At 39.6% G+C, this 27,946-nt stretch overlaps 1 protein-coding gene across 1 annotated transcript in view; it reads right to left on the bottom strand.

Annotated features, from left to right (window-relative positions):
- ANO4 (anoctamin 4) overlaps positions 1-27,946 on the bottom strand; it is a 459,674-nt gene that overhangs the window by 75,618 nt on the left and 356,110 nt on the right. Inside the window, exons 12-16 of the mRNA XM_059937385.1 lie at positions 23,238-23,293; positions 20,805-20,926; positions 17,450-17,584; positions 16,301-16,397; positions 11,180-11,240 (exon numbers count right to left, since the gene is read on the bottom strand). Of these exons, the coding sequence (XP_059793368.1) occupies positions 11,180-11,240; positions 16,301-16,397; positions 17,450-17,584; positions 20,805-20,926; positions 23,238-23,293 (471 nt within the window). The remainder of the gene's footprint in view (positions 1-11,179; positions 11,241-16,300; positions 16,398-17,449; positions 17,585-20,804; positions 20,927-23,237; positions 23,294-27,946) is intronic.

Genomic DNA, 27,946 nt, shown 5'->3' with positions numbered 1-27,946 from the left:
AGTGAGCTTAGTTAGAAGTCACAAACTCAAATGCTAAAAGGGCCAGATCAGTACAAAACCTGGAAGAAGCCAAACAATAGAGAGTGGTGGGGTTTGGGACAAATTGGGAAGTGTATGCACCATGTAAAGTGGTAGGTTTTTCTCAGTTCTCATTGATTCTGCTGTGGCCAGTTCTTCAAATTTTTCAAAAGGAACTATGAAAATGTATTTTCACGTGGACTATCTCAATTTTAAAATGTTAAGAGTTTATTCGTATATTTTAAAAATTGGTGAAAACCAAACAGAATATTTTTATGGGTTGCCAATTTGCAACATTTGAGGTAGGCCATTGGAAGTAATAATGCAAATGAATATAAATGAGTGACTAGAGAGTTTGTGAAACACTCTAAAATGCCAGGATGAGGGTAATCTCAGGATCCAGGAAGGACAGGAATGTGACTACATTTTAAGAAGCCGAAACTATTACTGGCATTGGGACCTCTTCTGGAGAAAGTCAGTGTGTCCAGATAGGGGAAAAACAAACAAGGGTAGCTGAGGAAAAACAAGGGTCTAAGAACACAAATTTGGTAGTTTCATCTAATGTAGATATTAGAAAGGTATGCTGACATGGGATAAGAATGATTAATCAAGCAGAAAAAAAATAGTTCTTGCTCCCCTCTTTTATTCATTTAACAATTATTAATTGCATTCTTTTGATGTTCTAGGGATTTTGCTAGCTGTACTGATTCCCATGCTCAAACAACATATGGTGATTAATTTGGTTTCCCAAGTTTCCTGACAGAGGAATAAGGTGATGGTCATTATAAAATAATATTCACTACCATATACCTGTATTTTCACATTCTAGGTTATGCACTGGTGTTTGCAGAGTTTAGAAGAGTCTGTATCCCCAGGTCAGATTAGCTCTGGGTATTCCAACAGTGTTTCTGAACTGGTAATGCCTAGGAGACACCATGGATCATGGCAGTTTCTCCAGGGAACCGCAATTCTCTGAGGCCTTGTCTGAGGGTATGCTTCCCTTCTATACAAAGCCATTAAACTGCAACAGGCTGAGGACTTTCGCTTCCACTCATGAGGATTAACTACTACAATATAAGAAATAGCTGTTATCAGCACTGGACAAGAGACAGTGCAAACCTGTGACACCGAGAGAAAAATAAATGAGGTGGGCCCTAGGAGCATACCAACTCATTGCTTCTAGGCAGTTCCCAGGCTACAGTTCAGGCAGGGAGAACAAAAACAGAGCCTAGTGGTCTTACTGACCTGGGGAGACAGAGATTGAGTAGGGAGGGTGAGTTGGCAATTATCTATGGGGCAGAATACCAGAGAGGAAGGAGCTATACTAAAAGAAAGCTGCAATATCAGCAACAAGGTCCCCTCTACTCTTGACATGCATGGGGTGCAACTACATGAGGCTGCTTGGTAGCTAAACAATCCTCAGAGTTCACAGAGGGCCAGAAGTAGTTCACAATCCCACTAGTCAGAATGCAGAGTATTATAATACATAGGTATTATAAGAGGCCTACTAAAGGTGATGCCTTAGTTGTGGACTATTGTAAGTCTCTGGACTTACAATAAACAAGCTAAACACAAGTTTCAAAAGGATCAAGCAGGGCTGCAAGTTAGTTAACTGCATGCCTGAACAAAGTCCAGCACTAAAGAAACACAACAAAAACCAAAAACTCAACACTTTCCGGCACTGAATAAAAAATTACCAGGAATGCAAATTAGCAGGAAAATAAAACCTATAACTAAGAGAAAATTCAATCAATCTCAGACTGACAGCCTAGAAATGACAGAGCAAGGATGACAAAACAACTACAGTTGGCCCTTGAACAGTGTTGGGGTTAGGGGTGCCAACCCCCATGCAGTTGAAAAATTCACATATAACTTTATAGTAGGCCTTCCATATCAGCAGTTCCACATCTGTGGATTCAACCAATTGCAGATCATGTAGTACTGCAGTACATATTTATTGAAAAAAAATCTGCATATAAGTGGACCTGTGCAGTTCAAATCTGTGTTGTTCAAGAATCAACTGTATTATAAATATGCTTCATATGTAAAGAAGGTAGATAAAAACCTGAACACAATGGGGAAAGTGATAAAATATACAGAAAGATCCAATTGATTAAAATCTGAGATGAAAAATGCAAGATATGAAAAGAAAAATACACTGGATAGGATTAACAGAAGATTAGCTTTTTCAGAAGAAAAGATCAGTGAACCTGAAGACAAATCAATAGAAACAATATAAAAAGGAGCATTGAGAACACAAAGACTAACAAGACTGAAAAAGGGTGACCAAAGTATAAGTAACCTGTAGGACAATATTCAGCAGACTAACATACATGTAATTGGAGTACTAGACAATATGATTCTGGAAAATTTTCTAAGAACATGCAAGACCTGTACATTGGAAATTACATAACATTGCTTAAAGAAACTATAGAACAATTAAATAAATGAAAAGCTAAATGACATTCGTGGGTAGAAATATTTGATAGTAAGTCTTCAGTATTCCCAAATTGATTTATTGATTCAACTCAATCACAATCAAATATCAGCATTTTTGGGGGGTAAAATTGACAAGTTAATTCTAAAATTTATATGGAAATGCAAAGGACCTAAAGTAGAACAAACAATTTTTTAAAAGAGGAAGATTTCAAAGCTTACTATTATGCTGTAATAATCAAGACAGTGTTATTACATAAAAGTACACATATAGATCAAACAGAAAAAAATTTCACATATAGACCTATACATGGCCAACTGATTTTCAACCAAAAAAATGCCAAGAAAATTCAAGGAAGAAAAGGATAATCTTTCAGCAAGTAGTACTGGAACAACTGGATATCCATACATGCAAAAAAATGGATCTGACCCTTACCTTACACTGTATACAAAAATCAACTTGAAATAACTCATGGACCTAAATATATGATCTAAAACTACAAGCTCTCTAGAAGAAAATATAGAAGAAAATCTTAGGGACCTTTAGTTTGGCAAAGATTTCTTAAAAAAACAAAAATCACAGAATAAAAGAAAAAATTAAATCGGAATATATCAAAAGTAAAAACTCTTGCCTTTTATTTATTTATTTATTTTATTTTAAACTTTTATTTATTTATTTATTTATTTATTTATTTATTTATTTATTTATTGGCCATGCCACAAGGTGTGTGGGATCTTAGTTCCCCAGCTAGGGATCAAACCTGTGCCCCCTGCAGTTGGAAGCACGGAGTCCTAACCACTGGACTGCCAGTGAATTCCAAGCTCTTGCTTTTTAAAAGATACCATTAAGAACATAAAAATGAAAGCCACGAACTGGGAAAAATATTTGCAAGCATATGTATGCTAAAGGACTTCTACTCAGATTATATAAATAACTCTTTTAACTTAAAAATAAGAAGACAAACAACCCAATAACAAATGGGCATTTGAACAAACACTTCACTAAAGATGTGCAGATTGCAAACAAGCTCACAGAAAGATGTTCAACATCACTAGTCTTCAGGGAAATGCAAATTAAAACCACAGTGGGATAACACTATATACCCACTAGGATGACTAAAATTATAAAGACTAATAATTCCAGGTGTTTGTGAGGATGTGGAACACCTGGAGCTCTCATATAATGCTACTGGGAATGCACAATGGCACAGCTACTTCCGAAAAAATTTTTTTATAAAGTTAGACATTCCCTTATTCTATGATCCAGCAATGCCACTCCTAATTATTTTCCCAGGAGAAACAGATACAAAGACTTTTATGCAAATGTGTAAAAAATTTTATAATAGCCGTTAAGTCTCAGCTGTATTCATAATAGCTAAAAACTGGATTGAATCCAAATGTTTATCAACATTTGGATAAACGGATAAAATGAATAAACAAATTTTGGTATATATCAGGCAATGGAATACTATTCTGTACTAAAAAGAACAAACGAAAACATATGCAACAATATAAATGAATCTCAACAGCTTTAATCTTAGTGGAAGAAGCCAGAAACAAAATGCTAAATAGTGAAAGATTCTATTTGTATGCAATTCTATAACAGAGTAAACTATAGTGATAGAAAGCAGGTTTGAGGTTGCCAAGGGGCTGACTTCAGAGGCTTGAAGAAACTTTCTGGAGAATGATAATATTCTATGTCATCATTACAGTGACGGTCACATGACTATATATGTTTGACATAATGTCAAAATGTACACTTAAAATCACTGGATTTTATGTTATGTGAATTATACCTAACTAAAACTCATAAAAATGTGCTATAATCCTATCACCCAGAGAACACCACCATTAATATAATATAAAATACCTTTGTTTAGCTCACAGGAAACATTTTGACCAGGCCCAACTGTGAATGGCTGCAGGAAAGAAGAAATTAACACATCCCCTCCAGGGTCTGGCCAGAACTACGAAATATGTGCAATGGCTTACAGCCTTTTTTATTCTTCCTCCTCACCTCCCCTCTCTTTGTTCTATAAAAGAAACTAGCATCGAAATCCAGGCAAGATAGTTCTTTGGGACACCAGTCCACCATCTTCTCAGTCTTCTGGCTTTTTGAATAAAGTCACTATTCTTTGCCCCAGTATCTCATCTCTCGATTTATTGGCCTGTCATGCAGTGAGCCGTAGGAGTTTGGACTCGGTAACGCTTCTATACCTGAAGTCACACTTTATTTGTATACTTTGTATCCTACATTAAAAAAAGTTAAATATAGCTTTGCGTTACGTTATTATATGCTTTGAAAGACGATTTTTAATGGCTACTTATAATTTCCTTAACCATTCTATTGTTGGATATTTAGGTTATTTCCAACTTTTGTCTGTCACAAACAACTAAAGCAAGGAAAATATATTTATGTATAATATATGGTTATGTTTATATATGTTTATAATATATTTGTTTTTTTAAAAATTTATTTATTTTTACTTAGTTTTGACTGCGTTGGGTCTTTGTTGCTGTGCACGGGCTTTCTCTAGTTGCAGTGAGCGGGGGCTACTCTTTGCTGCGGTGCGCGGGTGTCTCATTGTGGTGGCTTCTCTTGTTGCGGAGCATGGGCTCTAGGCGTGCAGGCTTCAGTAGTTGTGACACGCGGGCTCAGTAGTTGTGGCTCGTAGGCTCTAGAGCGCAGGCTCAGTAGCTGTGGTGCATGGGCTTAGTTGCTCTGCGGCATGTGGGATCTTCCCTGACCAGGGCTCGAACCCATGTCCCCTGCATTGGCAGGCGGATTCTTAACCACTGAGCCACCAGGGAAGCCCAATATATTTGTTTTTATTCTGTAATTAAGATCTTCCCTGACACCCAATTCTGCATAATGTTTTAACTGAGCACTGGAACAGCCTTCTCAGTGGCTACCTGCTAACTATTGGTCCCCACTTTCACTCCTCCCCACACTGTTGCCACAGTTGCTTCCCAAACACAACTGATGATGTCACTCCCCAGTTTACAACTTCAACTGGCTTTCTGCTGCCTACAGGGTGAAGCCATGGTTCTCTGTTGTGGTACAGATGCCGTGTGATAAGCAGAACTCAGGCTTCAACATGTACTCTGTTATGGTTGAATTGTGTCCCCCCCTGCAAAAAAATATGTTGGTGTCCTAAGCTCCGACCTCAGAATGTCACCTTATTTGGAAATAAAATAACTGCAGATTAACTAGTTGAGTTCATACTGGCGTAAGGTGGGCCCTTAATCTAATATGATTAGTGTCTTATATAAGAAGACCGCCATGTGAAGACAACAGAGACACAGGGAGAATGCAGGTGAAGATGCGGGCAGAGATTGGAGCCATGTTCTCTCCAAGCCAAGGAATGCCAAGGTCCGCTGGCCAGCACAAGAATCTAAGAGAGACGCATGGAACAGATTCCCGCACAGAGCCTCCCAAAGGAACCAACACTGTTGACACCTTGATTTCGGACATCTAGTCTCCAGAACAGTGAAAGGATAACTTTCTGGGGTTTTAAGCCACCCAGTTTGTGGTATATTGTTACAGCACCCCCTAGGAAACTAAGACACATTCTATGTCCCTAGCACATGTAATGTCTAAGCATTCCTTTTCAGAGTTTTGCTCACACTGTTCTCAGCTCAGAATGTTATTCATACCTCCCCCAACTCCACTTATTTGCCTGGCAAATTTAAGACTTGGTTCCAATATCTATTCTTGGGTGAAACCTTTTCTGCTTTTCCTTTTTGCCTCAGGAAGTTGGCTGCATGGACCCTCACTGTCTCTTTATAAATTGGACTTAAGGGCTTCCCTGGTGGCGCAGTGGTTGAGAATCTGCCTGCCAATGCAGGGGACACGGGTTCGAGCCCTGGTCTGGGAAGATCCCACATGCCGCGGAGCAACTGGGCCCGTGAGCCACAATTACTGAGCCTGCGCGTCTGGAGCCTGTGCTCCGCAACAAGAGAGGCCGCGACGGTGAGAGGCCCGCGCACCGCGATGAAGAGTGGCCCCCGCTCGCCGCAACTAGAGAAAGCCCTCGCACAGAAACGAAGACCCTACACAGCCATAAATAAATAAATAAATTTATTTAAAAAAAAAAATTGGACCTAACACCTAGTATTATAATTACCAACTTCTGAAAGCAGAGATCACACCTTACTCATTTCTTAGGTATACCCAGTGCCAAGGGACAGTGAATATGCACTGTCTGCTGAGTAATGAAATCTCATAACATCCTATAGGAGGTGCAGGCCACAGTGGACATACTTCAGAATGACTCTGGAGTTCGGCAGACGAAATCTGGTTTAAAATCCAGACTCCACCACTTACCAGCTGCTGGGTAATCTTAGGTAAATTGCATAACCTCTCTGAGCCTGAATATCCTCATCTATAAGATGGAGATAGGAATTTCTTCCTGGTGGGTCATGAGAAATTGATGAGGTGTCCTATGTGACTGCACCTACACACCTAGTAGGCATTTAGTAAATGTATACGTTTTCATTTTCTGAATATACAATCACCATTTTTCATTGGATATATAGATAAGATTATAAAAATAAAATTAGTGTAAATATCTAAAAACAAAAGGCAAATTACTATAAAATTTATTTTCAAAAAATGAAACATACTTCATTCTTAAATTACTGATGGGACCATATGCAGAATCTTTGAATTTGCATTTAAACAACAGCAATCTTGCGATATTGATTGGAAAGCTCTGAGGACCTCGATTTGTTTGTTTACTGGGGATAATTTAATTTTTGGCAACACTTGAAAGAGGAAAAAAAAAAGGAAGAAGAATAAAAAAGAAAAAAAGAAAACAGAAACAAAGAACAGAGCGAGATAATATGCTTCCTGCCAAGTCTCTGCCAGTATCAAACTCCCTAATGACTCATTTTTTTTCCCCTAGGGAGAGAGCTAATTTAGACCACAATTGTTCTGTCCCTTGAATCTTTCTGAACCAAAATGATCATTGAGGAAAGAGCCACTCTGATTCAAGCCCAGAGCCCTAGGCTCACAGAATAGTCCCTAGGAGGCCCTGCCATCACACGAGTGTGAACAAGAACAAAGGTGGTGGAGTTCTGTCAAGATTTCTAACCCCACACAAAGGCCCTTCCAGCAACTACAGACTGTTTCCAAATGGAGCCTTATTGTTTCTCTGGTGAACATACAAAGCAAAAGGCAACAAAACAGACACACCAACCCCATCCCTTCTGAGGGCTTTTAAACCCCTTACATCTGTTCTCATCATCTCCATATCTAGCAATTTCCCGAAAATAAAGTGCATTTGTTTTCCTAAATGTTGTAACTTGTCAACTCTAAAGGATGATCCTGAGACCATTAAACCGAGCTCCGTTAGAACTGATATGCTTTTATAGAACACCACCATCACAAAGCAGCGTTTATACTGGGCCCGGGACGAGTGTAACAGTCCTTTATTTTAAAGTTCAGATCCGTGAAACAGAAGCAAACAGGATTACAGACAGCACATGGTCCTAGCAGTGGAGTGGAGGAGCTAAAAGCTTGTCGAATTTAACTCTTGGCTTTACCACTTTTTTCTAGCTACTGCCTCAATTTTCTCATCTATCACATGGGAATAGTAACAGCCCCTTCCTCAAAGGTTGCTATACAGATTAACTGAGATGATACTGAACAATGCTTAATATAGTAAGCCCTCAATAAGTGTATGCTATTATTCTAACTATTACTGTTATTGGCTATTCTAGATTTCTGCAAAAGGCAAAGCCCTGTCTACAAACAAACACCTGGGGTAAATGATTCTTTTTCTCAAACTGGGAACAATACAAGATTTAAGTAATAAGTTGTCCACGAAGACAAAGCAATTCAGAAAATGAATTATTCCAGGCTTGCGTTGCCTGGAATGGCCCTAAAATGTTCCCTTTGCTCAAAGGTTATTACAAAACATCTATCAGATTCTTACTGAGTACCCTCCACGGCACAAGGACCGTCAGATCTCCAGCCCACCTACTTGCAGCCTCCATGCTCCAGGCAGCCATTAACAGTCCACTGAGGTTGGCAGAGATAAAATAATGAAGTCTGTCTGTTATCCCCAGTATAAGACATTCCAACTTGCAAGAAAGGGATGCCATCCCCTTTACATTGGTGGTACTGGGTGAGGGGTGGAGATGACAACCTCTACCTTATAGACTATTATCATTCTACCAGGATTTTACTTCTGGGTAACTGTGGGAGAAGAAAATATTATTTCAGTCAAAGTATATGTAAAATTGGTGGAACACTGAAATGGATAAGGGAGTTTTGTGTGTTAATTCTTCCGAATACCACTCTCTCGACAGAAGTATTAACCTATTACACAGTAGACCAGTAGCCCAAAACAGAGCTTCCCAATATGTGTGCCAGGAATGGATTATCGGTCTGCCAGAGGTGATAATCCCATCAGTTTTGGGGGAGGCTAAGATTCTTAGGGCAGTATTATCCCTGGCCATGAGCAGGTTCCTTCACGGACAACAGCATTCTGTGCAAATATTATCATTTTCTATGTGTGTCATGACTTGAAAAAGTTTGGGAACCACTGGTTTAGGAAATGAATACATTTTCCAGAGTCTCCTCATTTGTGATCATGGCAAAGCTGAAGTACTGGATGTCTTATTATATTTCGTGATCATGGCTACCAATACTAATATGTTCTAGAAAAGCCAGATACACATTCTTGACCTGAGAGGTCATTCCTGTAACCAAAACTCTATTATGGTTAGCTTCCTTGGTTTGCAAGAGATGCAGTAAGGGGTAGCACAAATAGTGAGGGCTTTCGCAAGGCCCACCAAGGGAGGCAGGAATCCCATGGGAATTAAAAGACTGGACCTATTCAGACAGGATATGGAAGCCAGCAGCTTGAGAGACTACAGCCACAAGAGACCCTGGGTCTTCACCCTGATACTCCACTAATAACATGACTTGGCCACACTCTTTCTTTGCTTCTCTTTGGGGGATTGTCTTGCATTTTCTCCCAGATGGCTACTAGTTGGCTTCTGTACCCTCTATTCTCATTTTTGCCACTAGTTCTTTGCTTCTGCTTATTTCTAGGTTCAATTTCTCATAAACTCAACCTGCTCATAATTCCTCCTGGTCCCCAATTCTACCTGCTGGTCAATCTCAATCTCTCTCTCTCCCTTCCTCCCTCCCGTTTCTTCCCTCTCTGCATCTTTCAGTGCCTGTTTCTACTGCTAACTCTCTTGTGTCGCTCCACATTTGCCAATCCACATTCTTAAGAATAAGACTCTGGGTGGCATTGCCAGTTCCTGTTTGGGCAGAACCTTCTCTCAGGCCACTCACCAACCTATGGTTTGACTATTCTTGGGACAAATGCCCACTGGGTGAAAGGGGCTGGAGTGATAGGGTTCAAAAATGTTCCTTCAACAGAGCTGCGGTGGGTGGGACAATTTGCTTTTGAAGAGCTCGAGGTAAAGAAGACATAACATATCTAGAACAAACCTCCCAAAGAAAACAAGGTTTTATATTTCTACATGCCAAAGAGACCAGTTAAACATATTGATTGTCTTATAAAGAAATTCTTTCGGTAATTTTCTTCTCTTTCCCTTCTTTTTTCCCCAATCCATCCATTTATCCATCCACCCATCTAATGAATATTAATCTCTCTGTCTTCAAAAGAAATGCATAAGGTTTTCCATGACCATAATAGTCCTTGAGGACCATGAACCTATTAGGGGAGAAAAATTGTGTATGCAAATCATTATTACTGCCCAAAGAATGGCATAAACCAAATGCTATGGAAATTCAAAGGAGGAAGACATCTTCTGGCTGGAGAAGATGCCACTTCAGCTAGGCCCTGAAAGATGGCGAAGATTCTGATATTCATTCCATACATAAGGAACAACATGAACCTAAGCCTTGAGTTAGTAGAGTTCTATAACCTCAAAATTCAGATTTTGGCTTTTTAAGTTCTAGAAAAAATGCATAATCATTGTCAAAAAATTCAAACCAAACAGAAAATATATAGTGTAAAAGGCCTGACTCTCATCACTGGCCACCTACCTTTCCATGAAAGGTAATCTCCTCTCCAAAGGTAACCGCCGTTCATCGTTCATTATGTATTTGTCCAGAATCTTTTCTATACTATTAAATTAGAGCTCTATAATTATTTGACTAGGAAGATATTATTAAACCCATTTTACCAAAAAGTGGGTTAAGTAACTTCTTTGGGCTAAGGAATTCTTTAAGTGAATGTTCTATCATACCTTGTTATTATAGGGCTATTGGCTTGAAGTGATTTAGAAGGACTCAATTCAGTATTGTGAGTAGATCTAGTTTATGAGGAGTCATTTTGACCAGAACTGGAAGAAGCCTAGAGGTGGGTACTCACATATTAGTCAGATGAAAATATTCCACTCACAACAGGAAGTGCTATATATACTAAGATGGGTACTCAGGTCTCAGCAGACCTTTTGGTATACCATAAGCTTTATTTTTGTCTCCAACAGAAGGTGAATTTTACTCCAATAATGGAATGCTGATGAAACTGTTGAAGGCTTAAGAGAAATAAGACATGTTCTCCTCTACAACATCACTTTTAAAATAAACCAAATGAATTATTTATCGACTTGTGTCTAATACAACAGCCAACTGAATTTACTCAAGCTTCTTCCTCTCATATCCAAAATCAGACTTTAAAGGAACATATCATAGAGCAGATGATGGGAACAAGTTATACGAATGTAGAACACTTACCCCAGACTGCCATGAAAACAGCAAAGAAGACAGTGGCTCCATTGTCAAAAAGGTGGGTTACCTGGGAACATTATGAGTCATAGTTAAACTAATTTCCTATATACAATATTGCAATTCACGTGCTTTTTTTTTCACGTTCTGTAAAAATAGCTCTGACAATGCAATGAATTTGACAGGGATATTCCTTTTGGACCATAAGGAAGAAGGGATTTTTTTCTGTGAAATAGTTTGGATATGGAAAGGAGAATTTGTTCCATTTATGGGGCTATCACTTAGTTGAGCATTTATCAGCAGCCCCAATGGTGCTATTAAGAATTTCCTTTTGCACATTATAAAAACTAATACACATGCATATCTCATGTGGATAGATTTATATTTAAGACCAGGTAGGGGGCTTCCCTGGTGGCACAGTGGTTAAGAATCCACCTACCAATGCAGGGGACACGGGTTCGAGCCCTGGTCCGGGAATATCCCACATGCCACGGAACAGCAAAGCCCGTGCGCCGCAACTACTGAGGCTGCACTCTAGAGCCTGCAAGCCACAACTACTGAGCCCACGTGCCACAACTACTGAAGCCCACACGCCTAGAGCCTGTGCTCCGCAACAAGAGAAGTCACCTCAATGAGAAGCCTGCGCACCTCAACGAAGAGTAGCCCCTGCTCGCCACAACTAGAGAAAGCCCGCGCGCAGCAATGAAGACCCAACACAGCCAAAAATAAATAAATTAAAAAAAAAAAAAAAAAAAGACCAGGCAGGTATTAATGTTGCTGCTGTAAAGGTTTCTGATTTCCCCAGCACTATTTTTAATGCTTCATTTATTCTCTTTGAAAACATGGCCATTTTGTGTGTGTAGTTTTGAGCAAACATTTTCTGGGCTGCCCTCTGGACTATGGCATTATAAAGAAGAGAAACCCATTAACACAAACCACTTCTACCTTTATTAAAGCCTCAGGTAATCACTACATTTACCTCTTACACATAACACAAAGACAGCTAGCAAATACTTTATTGTTAGAATAATATATTCTATTGCAATCATCATAGCAGAAAGCAAAAATATCTATTTTTGCTGTAACACTGCCAAGCTCATTTCCACCTCCAGGATAAATCACACCAACGTCAAGCCAAATTGAAATGATGACTGGTACGTTTGTAAAGCATAACCTTTTTTTTTTGGTGCTTTATAGCTCTCTATAAAGTATACTTTACTGTCCCTTGGAGAACGTGCCAAGTATAAACAGGTCTTTTCCTATTATTTCAGATTGTGAAGTATTTCAAAATTTTCCGAAAGTTTATTACTTTTCTTTCTTTAAACACAGGAGAGATGGGAAGCATTCAAACACCTAGTGTGAGACAAAAGTCTAAAGCCAACTTATTTCGATGCCAGAAGGAGTGTTACACTATGTATATCAGGTGGTCAGCATCAAATCAAGCCTGAAAGCCTCGGTGGTAAGTGGTTGGTTCGTGCTCCCTCCTAGGGTATTTCCTGGTGGACACTCCCTGCACCATCAGGGAAGATTCTGGAACGGATTGTGGTTGTCATTGTTTTAGACTGTGGGGATCATTTTTCCTCCTTCTCTGGGTAACATGGCTCAAGTACAACCAATCGGAGTCCTTCCCTGGGACTGGTATGAAAACACTCGGAGAGACACATTTTCCCGCTGCAGTTACCGATTTGGAAATATGTGAATCAGGGTGAATTAATCGGGACTTCTAATTCCTCCTAAGATGGTAAGCTAGGACAGACTGATGGCTCCCTCTGCCAAAATCAAACCTGGAGAAGCAGGAGAGTAGATTTCAGGAACTGACAAAACACAAAAACACACAAACCAAGATCCTGAGAAATGCCAGGGGAAAGAGAAGGTTACCTTAAACTGGGGTGTGTGTGTGTGTGTGTGTGTGTGTGTGTGTGTGTGATGGCGGGGAGCGGTAGTGGTTCCCAAGCGGAGTGAGAACACAGGTTAGAGAAATACGTAAGTTCCAATCTAGCCTCTCCCTCAGTGGCATTGGAAAATTAGTTTCCCCTCCCTCAGAAATCAGCTGCAACAGGTCATATCACAAGTGCTGGTATTCTTGGGGGTAGTATCAGGGATGCTCAAAGAGTCCCGCTTTGTTGGAGAGATGATGAATGTAGGTGCTGTCCGGCCGGCTGACCTCGGACATTCACTTCTCAGTCCTTTCCCTTTTAAACCCCAGGGCTGGTAGTTACAATTAAGGGAGAGCGCCTCCTTCCAATTCCGCTTTGTTCTAAGCAGGCTTAAAAATGAAACTCTGACCAGAAAAGTCCTCTGACAGAGTGACAGCACCCAGTGGTGCCTGGGACACATTGTCCTCTTCTCTCTGTAAACTCACCAGGACTGACCTAGCCTCTGACCCTCACCCAAAGTGGTCGATACCTCCGTGGGACGAGCACCCACAGGCCAAAAGAACAGAACATCTGGGGAAGACAGCTGCCTCCAAAACATTCCAAAGTAGGCCATATACGCCTTCTGAAACAGACATCCTGTAACAGCAGATCAAGAATTTAAAATAAGCGTACAAATATGTTTAGGGAGATACAGGAAGGAAGATGGAGGCCTGGGGCTGGGACACTCAGCAGCCATCTTTCCCGTCATGAGAAGGGAACCTGTCTACAGAATCATCACGTAGACAGGTGGCCAGAGAGTGAGATCTGAGAACCTGGATGACCAGTTCTAGGCATGAGGTCCTCCTGCGCAGACAGTGTGAGCTGGTCTAGTATCTTCTGCAGTGAAATGAGCCAGTAAATCCCTTTCTGCTTAAGCCGGTTTGATTGAGTTTCTGACCCTTGCAAGTACAAGGGCAAGGGTCAGGGATAAAACATTCCTGATGAGCAGAAGAGCTGTTGACTGACTTGGATCTGGGCTCCTATTTGATCCAATATTTCTAGGCATCCTCAGTCTCATTAAATCAGTCTGGTATTTCTAATAAGTTTTTCTAAAGGAGACTCTGTATAACTTCAGTTATTTCATTCTGAGGCTCTTAAGCCTTCCTTTTACTAAGTTGCTAAGCAAGGCCAAATCCAAAATTTAGAATCTAAGCATCTTGAAGCTCAGTACGGCACAGCGACGTGTTTTGCACTCAGATAAACCAAGAGCCAGCTACTTACTGCTGTGTGACCACAGATAAACAACTTTTACCTCTCTGTGTCTCTGAGTAAAATGGGAATAATAACACCTACCTTGAAGTTGCTGTGAGAATTAGAAATAATAAATGTAGGTTGCCTAGCTATTATTATAATTATTATTATGTTAGATCTAGAGAGTTTGGTAGGACAAGCGACCAATGAAGGCCCTATAAAATCTGAGCACTCTAAACTATTCATGATGATTATTTTAAGGAATTATCACAGCTCCCCTAAAAAAAAAAAAGAATTTCACTCCAGGCAGATCTTTCACATAACAAACAAACACCATCCAAACAAACAAACAAAACTGGGCTCCTGAGATTCCCCCAAAGCAGGATTTTTACACCTGAGTCATTCGTGCTTAACTCATGATCTTTAAACAAAATTATATTACTGACCAACCTCTTTTGATTCTCACCACGTCTCTATTTCCCAAGCTCACGCTGTTGAATTTGTCCTCATCCAGGCAGGTCTATCTGTACGTTCTCCAAAGGAAGAGAGAGTATTTTGTGCTTTCTTGGTCCCTTGCAGCACATACTAAAAGCCCAAATCTTTGTAAAATCGCAGCTGGCTACTGTTCCTCACAGCAGACTGGCCACCTACAGGGCTAGAGACAGCATGGATGGGCGGGCTCCTGGGCTGCCTATCTAATGTTCCCACACTTAAATTGAGCAAAACTCTGCAATGCCAACAGTACAATTAGATGGATCCAAGCTGCAGTGATTGTAGACGTTACATAAAATCTGCCAACCCCTTTTACACCTGGAATCTGGGGAAGCTGATAGGCAGTGGGTCTTAAAAAGTCTTCATCAGTCTATACTCCAGCCATTGCTTTGCATTAGTGATACTGCCCTTCAGTAATGAACTCTAGAAATTTGATGAATGTGTCTAAAATTTTAATAAAGTGAGGTACAACATCAGAAAGGGGTATGTAATAACATATAGACATAATGGTGTTATGTATTTTTTTTTTCAAAGCACTTTCACGTATACTATCTTCTTTGGTCCTCATGACATGCCATGGGGCAGAGAGGGCAGGTATCACTGCCTGCATTTTAGAGAAGAGAAAGCTCAGGCTCAAAGAGTCTGTACATGTGCAAGGTCAAGGAGGTAAGTAGCTGACCTGAACTTGAATCTAGGTCTTTTGGACAATAATGATGATGAAGAGGAGGAAAATGATGGCAGTTGTCATTTACTGAGCCCTTACCATTTGCTAAACACTACGCTCATTACCACATTTCTTATAAAACAGTCATGTGAAACGAGTATCATGTTCTCCATTTTACAGATGAGAAAACTGAGGCTCAGAAGAGGTTAAATAACATGTTCCTCCAATAACAAGTGGTAAACAGCACAGTCAAGATTTGAACCTAACTTTCTCTGATTCCATCAACTGTTCTATTTGCTTCCTGTGATAATAATTAGAGCCAATACATTTTAAATACATATACAGTAAAACAAATATCTGAATTAGAATACTGAATGATGAAGGTAAATCTCTCCTACAAGGTAAACTTGAGAATCAAAGACCAGAAAGGACGGAGAGAATGTGGTCACCACCATCTCTCAGGAAGGTGTATATTAAATTCAATCTGGGACTTCCCTGGTGGCATAGTGGTTAAGAATCCACCTGCCAATGCAGGGGACACAGGTTCGAGCCCTGGTCCGGGAAGATCCCACACGCCATGGAGCAACTAAGCCCATGCGCCACAATGACTGAGCCTGTGCTCTAGAGCCCATGAGCCACAACTACTGAAGCTCACGTGCCTAGAGCCTGTGCTCCGCAACGAGAAGCCGCTGCAGGGAGAAGCCCGCGCACCACAACGAAGAGTAGCCCCCGCTTGCCCCAACTAGAGAAAGCCCGCGCACAGCAACGAAGACCCAACGCAGCCAAAAATAAATAAATAAATTTATATAAACAAACAAACAAATAAATAAATTCAATCTGACTAAAATGCTGCATATTTGAAATTACCTTGGCATAAACGCAGCTGTCTGACAGCCTCATGAACGGACAGTATTTATCGCACACAGGACACATGATGATATCTGTAGCTTGGCAGACTTCTTTACTGGAAAAGAGAACAAAAAAGGACCGCTTTTTGATGACATAACAGCATTTTTTCCCCCTTCAGTTTCACCAGAATAGTCGACCAGTAAATAAGATTCAGTAGATTAAATTTTTGCCCTCAGAAGCTTCTTAGCCCTTTCTTAGTTATTAATATAAACAAGTGCCTGCACAGTTTAATAGTTTGATAAACCTACGTATTTATGAGGCTGTTTCTTGGCTTTTACATATTAATTAGTTAAGCTCAGGAAAATACATGAAGCAAAACATTGATTGTTTATACCTCAGGTTATACAGAAGTCATTCATAACACTGCACAGGTTGGAAGCAATTTCATACTGAATTATGGGAACAATGAGATACCTCACAGTGCCAGTCAATTTCTATGTGCATGATAAATAAGAATAAATTATGGAGGAATAAATAAAAATACTAGGGATTAGTTCTGGGAGAAAACCACATCTCATTAACAATTTCTCCAGAAATTAAAATATTTTTGCAGGTCACTTCTAAAAGGCACATTTATTTATTATTTAAGATCACTGTCCGGCCTTGTACGAAGATCTCTATGAATACCTTAAACTATAGTCTAGCAAAAGAGCCAAGACAACAATTGTTAACACTGAATCATTCACAAGGTTTCAGCAAGTTGGTGAGATGTCTTTCCAGCTTACAGGGTCCTTGTAAGAACACAAAATTGATAAGAAAAAGGATGATTAACCCACTATTTTGCAGTATTAGTTAGAAAGAAAAAGGTGAAAAAGTCAGAAAAAGAGCAACTTTGAGCCAGTGAAGGAAAGTGATTTGTTCTGTGGATATGTAGTGGCTTGTATACCCATAAATGTGAGCTTTGCTTCCTTGGTAGCTGGAGACCACAGCAACAAGGGCAATGGATGGGCAGACCTAGTGAACTGAACGTTTTGAATTTTTCCAGGAGAGATTGGAAAGAAGTTAAAATGAATAGCTAAGTGGGCCGATCGTCTGTGAACACCCCAAAAACACAAATGCCCAACTCCAAATATAAGCAAAGGCAGGCTCACCCAGAGCTCCCCGTACCTGACTTGGCAGTGATCCAGAGTTATGACTCCATACAAAAAGACAAATAATCCAATGAAAGCGGCTGGGAAGAGCATGCCGGTGTACCAGCCCAACCAGGCAAAATACAGCCCAATCTTCTCTCCGAAGTACCGCCTGTTTAAGACACAGCAGCCTTGCAAATTATACTGAAGTGTTTAAAGTTAGGCATTATAACACTTTGCTCAGTCATTTTACTTTGTTGTGGCTTTGCTGATAACCATGCAGACAAAGTAAGCCAAGAGAATGGAATGTTTGACCAAATTTAAGCTCTGGACTTAAATTTCTTTTCCTATTACTCTAGATCAGAAATAGAATGAACCCTTCCATAACAGAACAGGATTATACGCAAGCTTGTTCTGAAAACACAGAATAAACCCAGCTCATTCAGGAAGTTATACATGATACTGTTACTGACAAGGAACCAGGGGAATTTGAAGAGTTGGTGCCAACACATAATCTCATTTTTGCCATTTCTGAGTGTGTGTTTGTTTGTAATGCATGTATTATAATTACATATATTTTTTAAAAGTAGTAAACAAAATTACTGTGAAAACCTTTAAACACCCCTTTCAATATTTTGTAGTTTTACAAGATGTTTAAAATGCTAGAATCGTAAGATGTTACAAAGAAAGAACTCTAATTACTGAGATTCAACATGAATCAATTCTGAGAGCAACTTTCCCTTTTAAGTGATGACTCTTCACAGGCATTGACATCTACCTCTATAAATATTTTCCTGAGACTAACCAGCCTGCCTAGTGCCCTGTGGTCTGTGAAGTTTGGTTTTTATTTCTTAAATATCATTATTGTGTTTTCTATGCCTTTCAACAGCTAAATTTCATAACTCAGAAGTTAATTACTTCTTAGTCCAATGTAAGAATATTCTAATTATTTTTTATTCTCCTTCTAAACGAATGTTGACCATCTATTTCCAAATGCTGCTTTCCTCCTAGAGTACTGCTTTCCTCCTAGAGTACTCAATGGCTCCTAAAAGCATGGATTATTTATTTATCCCATCTTCTATTGTGTCCCAACAGAAACCTTCCACTTCCAGAAGACTTTTCCAACATATATTCATATACACAAATATTCAGTTATTCATTCAACAAATTAAAAAATACCTACTATGTGCCAAAAACTGTGCTAAGTTCTGAGAACACAATGGTGAGCAAAATAAGCTTGGTCCCTCCTCCTATGAAGCTTGCAGAGTGACAGAGGAGACACACATAAATCAATGAAAGAAATAAGCTTATAATTACAAAACTGGGAAAAGAGCTACAAAGGAGGGGAACACAATGCGATAACTGTATATAACAAAGCCATGTGACACCTCCAGCCAGGGAAGACTTCTCTGAGGACGTGACTATTGGGCTGATGCATGAAAGTTAACTGGGTGGGGTTAGGGACGGGCTAGAGTGTTTCCAGCAGAGGGAACAGAACCTACAAAGGCCCTGTGATAGGAGAGACCAGGTGAAATAAGGGCAGTGTGGCTGGAACACTGATAATAAGAAATGGGCTGGTGAGGTGGGCACAGGATAAGCCTCGATGGGCCTTGCAGACCATGCTAAATGCATTGATTTTTGTCCTGAGAAAAATGAAAAGCCATGAGAGGACTGTAGCCAATCTGGGGACATGACCAGTTTCACATTCTGTCTCCAGGGTGGAGAATGGAGTGGAAGGGCCAGGAAGGAAAAAGGGAGACCACGTAGGGGAAAACAGCCATAGTCCAGGTCACAGGTGAAGGAAGCAGCAGTGGTAGAGGAGATGCTGGGGTGTGGCCAGGTTCCAGAGATATGGAGGAAGCAAAATCTAGATATAGGACAAGAACTATTTAAGAGATGAGATTCCCCAGTTGCTCCACAACTTCACTCCACTCAAACCTTGCTTGTGCTTTTCATGTCCCCTCCCTCTGGCCAACACAAATCTCACTACTCTTCCAGGGCTCAGCTCTGCACCTTCCACAGGGGCACTGGCCCATATCGATCCTTTCCGTTTTTCCTAATTGTCGTAAAACTTTTGGCCTCCATCACACGTTACCAAATTATGCATGGTCTTGTTTTACAGTTGTCTCAAGTTTGCAGGGCCGGTTTTCCTGAAGGAAACTGTGCATTTCTCAAAGCCAGAGACCATGGCTTCTGTGTGTCTTTGCCAATAGTACTTAGCATTGTACTAGGAACACAGTGGGCAGTTAATTAATACTCACTGAAAAATGATAAAATCTTAATCAAGAAACTGTCACGGATGGGAGATGCTTTGCCTGCAGCAATCTTCTGTAATTCTTAATCAATGTAATCCTGTAACATGGGACTCAGGCTGGGAAGAGAATTGGCTTTGATATTTTTTTCCCTACTATTTTATCGTATATTGAGACTGGTCAAAGGCAAATGATCTCGTCTCAGAAAATACTGTCCACTCACCCAGATCATCTGGATCATTTGCTACTCACACAGAGAAGGGGACACAATTCATCAACGTCCTTGGGTCAACAGGAGTAAACTCTTGTAACAAGGACTCTGGAAGGAAGAATGACTACCCGGGGAGACGAAATGTAAAGTGAGTTGTCTTATTATTTCATTTTCCTCTGGCATCATTTTTTAAGGGCTCGGGGAAAAGTGAAATAAATCTGGCTAGTCTAGGAAATGAGACATGACTTTCTTTTTAATAAGGAATCCACGAAGTGTGGATTGTTACTACTCAATCTTAATAATCAGTCTCTAAATAAATAATGAGATGTCAGAGTATAATGCCTCCACGGCAGAAAGCTGGGCATATATAGACAGTTAAAGAAAACACACATTTTCACTGCACAAATATCATAGGTTAAAAGCAGATATACTCTTTTGACTTGCAGAATTCAAACAATCTGTAAAGTTTATTAGTTTTAAGTGAAAATTAAAGTAAGCCTGAAATTTATTAGAATGACAGAACCCTCTATGTCCCACTTGCATAATAGTAGCTAATATTCCATTTGTCACTAATATATGCAAGCAGTGTTACCTCTCTACAACTGTTATTGATAATTTGTCCCTAATAGTCACATGGGTGATGAGCTTCTTAGGGAATCCTGGGGGAGGCCTGGCTGATCTCACATGCCCCTTTCCAAGGCTCTTTTGGAGGAAACACCATTCTCATCAGAGGGAGGTCAGGTTTACCAAGAACGACCCCTGTCCTCTGCTAGGCTGCCCCCTTGGGAAGAAGTCAGACTTGAGTGTCAGCTGTGCACCTCAGACCGTTTCCCCCCCCCCCCCCCCCCCCAATGTTGGCTTGTCCCGGTTGACAGTCTGCCCTAATCAGCCTGTGTAAGCTTTATATTTGCATCTGGTTAAAAACTCACCTTACAAGATCCAAAGGCTGGTATTTATACCACACGCCCCAGGAGGCCCAGCACTCATAGAGCAGGTGGCGGTGGTTTACCGCTCCGTGGGTTCTAATGGAGTTTTTACTTCTGTACCTTCCCTGGATAAAAACACCACTGCCGGTGAGGTAATACCCACAAAAGCCGGAAGGAAAAGCTGATAGTAATACTAGCCTTTATGGCAGGAGTAGCAATAGGGGTGATATAAGAAAAAAAAACAGATCCATTCTATTGAAGGGAAAGCAGTATGGTTAGTTATTCTGGACGTAATCTTGATGTTGATGCCCTGTAGTAAAAAGCCCGTGCTTGCTGGAATCAGGCAGGTCTGAACTGAGTTAAAATTCAGTTCTGTTACTTTTTAGCCAGGAGACCTTATACTCTCTGAGCCTTGGATTCCCAGGTCATAGGGGAACTAACAACATCTGCCTCATTAGGTTTCTTCTGTGGTTTGAATGAATAGAGCATCCTGCCCCAGAGGCCACGCCCAAGACTTATGAGTTCTCTTTTCCACTTGTCTCAAGATAGAGTAGTTGGTAAACAGCCATAGCTGTAACCTGGTCAAATCGTCTTGTCTATAAGAAAACCCTAGAATGCAAGAGTGGTAAGTTAGCTAAAAATTACAATAATTCAAATATAATTCAACCTCCTCATGGAACAAATGAGGAGACCATGGGCCAGTGGAGTAGGGCGTTTCTAAGTTCAGTTAGTGGAAATGCTAGTTTCACAAATAGAACAGGTACTTTCTGGAGGTGAACTAATTTTTGACATTTTAACTTGAGAAGTCCTTTTCTCAGTGGAAAGTGAAGAGGCCCGAGAGACAAGGAACTCCGGTTCTAGCTCAGCTCAACCACCAACTCACTCTAACATTTCTCTAAACCTCTATTTAAATTTTTACCATAAAACAAGGCAACAAGAGCTGCCCTTCCTGCCTCCGAAGGTTGTTATGTGGTCCAATAATATAATCAAGTTAAACTGAGAGCAGAAAGTCAAAAGAGCGATTCTGTTATTACTGCAGCTGCTATTACTAATTTGGAAGCTCTCTTTTTATAAAATACAGGGCTTTAGCAAGATATGAAAACCACAGAGAAGGCCTGGAGTTACTCTGGGGTTTCACAGCTGCATCTCCTCAGACTCCCTCATGCCCACCACCCACTTGCCTGCACAGAAACTTCTGTCCACCTACCACTGTTCAGACACTGCCCTTACCGTGGGCAAGGGATGGGCATGGGGAGGATGCAGTCATCACTGAAACCCTTTTTTTGGGGGCAATGCCAACTAATAACCACATGATATGCTTTGGGGACATCTGTCTTTAACATTCAGAAACACCTGTGTGTGAACCGTTGTGTCAAAATGTTTGCTTCTGTTACACAAAAAGGATCACTCAAAAAAGGTTTCATGGCTGTCTGTAATAGGGTCTCAGACCAAAGCCTCTAGTTTCCTTAATGAAAAAGGCTTAAAAATTCTACACCATCCTCTCCATCCTCCTGGTGTTTAAAATCAAGAGAAGAAACACCATAAGCCAAATAAGAAGTATATTTTGGAAGGACTTGCCATTGGTGGATAGTTGGAACTGTCCTCCAAGCTTAATTGGCCATTGTTTCTCATAGAAGATTTTTTCGGAAAATCTCTCTAACAGTAGTTTCACCCTGGCTACTGTGTGAGGTCCTAGAGGATATGGGCTATGAAATTTATCTTTGTGTTCTCTGTGTTGTACTGCGACTGGTACAGAGTAGGGGCTCAGTACCATGAAAATGATAGTAATCTCTCACCAGTCAAGAGAATTACGTCCCTGAAAACCCATGTATATAAAGTGAATTCTGGGTTAAATTACCCAAAGTCTAATGGGGGAAACAGAGTTAAGGGTGATCACAGTTACATTTCTAAAAGTCCTTAGAGATGACAAAGACCATGTAGTAAATAAGGAGAATATAAAAATTTATACATCTTAAGCAACAATAAGTACAATACTATTAATTTCTATTTATCATCCTTTAGTTCCTAGAGACTCTGCAAAATGGCTTCCTCCCACTCTCTAAGGATTAGCTATAAAATTTTTTGTTGCAGAGACTACATATTTCAGAGACATTTTCCCCCTGGGTCTGGCGCCTCATGCAAATGTTCAATGCCTCTTTAATTTTATGACTTGGGGTCCCTCAGCTATTCCTCTAAATTCACGCTGAGTGACTCTTGATTCAAGTACTCATGCAATTAGAATAAAAAGACAGAGAGAAATAAATCTACGCTGGGGGAGAGATATCACAATGCAAATAGGCCCTCCCCAACTACCCACTGAACAAATTAAATTTATTCTGAACAAATATCATATCAACAAACTCAATTAATCACTATCCCCAGAAGCTGATTTAATAACACGGAATTGACAGAGAAGGAGAAAAGGCAGGACAATACCTCGTGCAGAGGAAATGCAGCTTCATAGGAGCCATTAGTAAGCAAACGATTCAGACCTATAACAATAAAAAAGTCCAATGTGAATCAATACTGAGTTTAAATCCTCACAATGTAAGACTAATGTTAAGGGTGGTAGTTTTTGGAGAAAACAATCTACGTTTTCAAAAGTGGTTCACAACTACTTGGGGACAACAGTTTAGAAAGTTTTGCTATCTGCTAGGAAACTGGAATCAAGGACTAGAAAATCAGGTTTTCAAACAGAAACAAAACAATGAAGCACACCTAGCATGGTGCTTGGCATAGAGAAGCGCGTGCGCTGAGAGAAGTGGATGAATTAATCATACCAAAAAGATGATTTTCCACCAGGAGCTCTCCCATTTTCGTCCAGAAGCTTTAATATGGACAAACCTAACTCCTCTGCATTAGACTAGTGGGATGACTTTGGAAAGTCCTCTTGTCCTCAGGCCTCAATTTTCTCATCCATAAAATGGGAGAGGGGTATTGGATATGTGGATTTGCAATGTTTTATTGGTTAGATATAAGCCACAGTTTCCACCCACACTTAAGGGGAAGGGACTACACATTGGGGTGTCACCCTAGGGTGTGTCCACCACAGGTTCATGAATTTTTTTCAAAGAACCAGCTTTTGGTTTCATTGATTTTCTCTATTTTTTTCTGTTTTCCATTTCATTGATTTCTTCTCTGATTTTTATTATTTCCTTTCATCTACCTACTCTAGATTACTTTAGATTTAATTTCCTTTCCCCCCACTAGTTTCTTAAGGTGGAAGGAGAGGTCATTAATTTGGGACATTTCTTTTCCTGTATAGGCATATAGTGCTATAAATTTCTCCCTAAGTACTGCACACTTTTTGATATACTGTGTTTTCATTGAATACAGCAACTTTCTGATTTCCCTTTTGACTTCTTTCACCCATGAGTTATTTAAAAATATATTATTTAGTTTTAAATATTTGTAAATTTTCCAGAGATGGTCTTACTGATGTCTAATTTAATTCCATTGTGGTCAAAGAATTATTAAGTCTTGTTTTATGTCCCCAGGTACGGTCTCTTGGTAATGTTCTGCGTGCACTTAAAAAACCGGGTATTCTACTGTTGGTGGTAAAGTGGTCTAAAAGATCAATTAAGTTAATTGCACTGTAATGTTTGTTCAGTTCTTCTAACCCCTACTGATTTTCTGTCTACTTGTTCTATTAATTATTGAAAAAGGGGTATTGAAACCTCTGAGTGTAATTATGGACTTGCCTTTTTCTCTCAGCAGTTCTTGCTTCATGTAGTTTGAAGCTCTGTTATTAAGCGTATAAACATTTAGGATTGTTATGTCCTCCAGATGAACTGACTCCTCCATCACTGTAAGGTGGCCTTCTTTATCCCTGGTAATAGTCTTTGCTCTGAAATCTATTTTGTCTGATATCAATATAGCCACTTCAGCTTTCTTATGGTTAGTGTGCTATATATATATTTTTGATCCTTTTACTTTTAACCTATTTGTGTCTTTAAAGAGTGTTTTTTTGCAGGCAGCAAAAAAATTAGGTCTTGCATTTTAAATTTAATGTCAACTTCTGAATTTTGGACTGGGATTTTCAGACCATAATGCTTTGTGAATTATGAGGTGTTCAATCTCATTGGAAATCCTTTTGGATTGCTCTTTCTCTGGCCTTCGGTAGTTTCCTGATGTGTGTACTAATCGGTACTCTGCTAAATACTTGAGGTGGCCCTCTGCAGATCTTCAGGGTTCTCTGGGAAGCTCTCTGCTTTCTGGTACGTTGTCCTGTGAACTCTGGCTGCCTTGGTCTCCCTGGACTCTCGGCAACATCTTTTCAACTCAGGGAGTCTACCAGGTGCTGCCTGGATTCTTTTTCCCTGTGTTGCTGTCTAGAAACCATCTCACTGTAGTAAGCTGGGGCAATTGTAGGGCTCACCTCATTTGTTTTCTGTCCTCAGGCTTCCCTGTTCTTGACTGCCCAATGTTCAGTGTCTTGAAAATAGTTGTCTCATACATTTTTGTTTTTCCTTTTTTGATTGTTTCAGGTGGGAGAGCAAATCTTGTGCCTACTACTCCATCTTGGCCGGAAGTGGAAGTATAATGTTTTGATCTTTAAAGTTTCTTTCAGATCAAGAATAATACTACTTCCTAAAATGTACTTCAAAGAAGATGACTGGAAGATGTCTCTCAAGTGGCTTATAGATGAGTACTCTCCATGCTTTAGATCCTAATTAGAGTCCAGAGGCTTAGCCTAACTGGAAAATGGAACATGCACTGATTCACTTTTTATTGATGGAGGGTCAATTAATGTTTAGGTATTTTTAATCATGGTAACATGATTAAATGTATTTTAAGATGCTTTGACATTAACACTAAATGTCTAAGAAAAGCATCTGAAATACAAATATCCATAGGGCTTTGTATTTTGTCTAGCACACAGGAGGCCCTCAATAAATACCTTTGTAATGAATGAATAAATGATTATGTAGAAAGCTTTGATTTTCTGGAGCCTCTATCAAGAATTCTACATATATCATCAATAACTTTCAAATATCCCAGAATAATAGAAAAAATAAGATTCACGGGGACCTAATAAGAGACTTCTCATGATGAGCTTTGTAAATTTATGATAATTTATCACAGACCTGAAAAGTAAGAAAGTAGTAAATATTTAAAATCTATCACCTTACTAACTTCCCCTTTGAGCACCAGTTTTGAAAATATGACTTCATCTCAAGATTTATTTTATGCACTTATATTGTTAAATAAATCTTTGTTGATCTATTAATTACTCTATTTTGAAAATGGATTTCACTAGGTTTGATTTTCAGAGTTGTAATAAACTCAGAGTGAAATTGAAAAACTTACATAGTGGTAACCTTTGCTCCACTGAAATACCCTTATAAATCATGTTTACAAACAGTATTTTTGTATTATCTCTAATCAATGTTGGCTCATGCAAGATGCCACTTTCAGAAAGAGTTTCAGGCAGAAAATAACACAGGATAAACATTAATTCTATCAATAAATTAAATTTTCTTCTAACATGTTATTTCTTTTATTTATGAAACCAAAGATGATGATGAAACATTGGGTCAACAGAGCATTTATAGTTCTACTCCGTATTTTTCAGCATAATGTCTGATCTTGGGTTAGTAATTTATTCTGAGATCGGTCATTTCTAACCAGATATTTTTTCAGTTCGTCATTACTGATTTTCAAAGCACTGGGGTTCTTGAAGAGAATTCTCCTTCTTTCATCAAATGAGAGAAACTTTTACAACGATCATTTCTTACTAGTAACAATACTACACTTCTCGTGTTTTTTCAAAACATTTAAAAATTATTGTCTTTGCCCCTTTTCTGTCTCCATCTTGACTAGTTGTAAAAATAGCCCACATTTTGAGATGCAAAAGTTAAGCACAATAATTGCTATATGGCCTCACTGTACACAGTCTTTGATTGTGTAAGAATGCTGATGGTTAGACATTGATCATGTTTAAAAGATTTTCAATTCAGTTCAACAAGCACTCCTCCTATATGCCAGATACTGTGCTAGGCAATGATGGTACAAAGGTGAATAAGGCAACTTATTTAAAATTGAGGAGCTTATTATCTAGATTAGCAGTTTCTAGCTGCAGATTCTCAACACCCTAGTATGTTATAATGAGTTGTGAGGTGTGCTGGTATTATACTACCAATATTAGTGAAGGGACTGCTTTTAAAAATTATTTGCATGTTATGAAATAATCCAGAATAGCTACTGCCATAATCATTTCACTTCCACTTGTTTTCTAGCATGTTCCTGATATGATGTTAACCAAGAAAAGTATGATAAAAGTATGTATAGCACATCCTAAGTTTGTTAAAAAAAATCACGTGGACAAATGGGGTATAAAGATGAAAAGAGTAATTAATGTGATACTTAAGTTATTTGGTACACAAAAATGTCAACAGTGGTTCTCTTTAGTTGGTAGAATTTTCATAATGCCATTGAAAGTAAATAATTCAGTGTAATGAAAGAAGAGTTGTACATGATTGTCAAATAGACACTGCAAAAATAATTGCCATTGGAATTCAGAAGAGGAAATCCTTGGAGCTAGAATGGCCATGGAGGACATTACTGGGGGGGTGGGGGAATGTGTCCCAAGGATGGGTGACTGCTGCAGAGAATATGAGAACGTGCTAACCTACAACCCCATCGAAGTCGAGAAAGCCCTAAATCAGGTTCAACTTCACCATACCCACCTACATTGACTCACTGAACATATGATTCCAGGTGTATTCAAGATCTGGACTAGGTATCTGTTTCTCCCTATAGTATTTTAATTTATGCAGCTTGGGATCAAAGTAGTTTTTTGCAGCTTTGGCATACTAGTGACTCACACTTGCATTCAACTAAACCTCCCAAGTCTATCCCTCTTCATGATGTGTTGAGCAACATTTCTCCCACACGGTATCAGGGTAGCTGTTTCGCTGAGTTTGAGTGCAGCACTTCACATTTACAAACTATTAAATGCCATCTTTTGGATGTGGCCGAGATTTCCAGATCACTGAGATCTATTAGGATCTGACTCCAGTGACTAACATAATGCACGCTTCCAGCCTCCACCCCACCCGAAAGCTTGACGAGAAGACTGTTTAGGCCATGTGCCAGTTATCAGTTTCTTGCCCCTTAGCTCCAAATACAGGTTCACTGCCTGC

Source organism: Balaenoptera ricei, chromosome 10 (genome assembly GCF_028023285.1).
Source record: "Balaenoptera ricei isolate mBalRic1 chromosome 10, mBalRic1.hap2, whole genome shotgun sequence".
Taxonomy (NCBI): Eukaryota; Metazoa; Chordata; class Mammalia; order Artiodactyla; family Balaenopteridae; genus Balaenoptera; species Balaenoptera ricei.
Note: the sequence above shows the minus strand (reverse complement) of the source record. Positions and strands in the feature narration are given on the sequence as shown.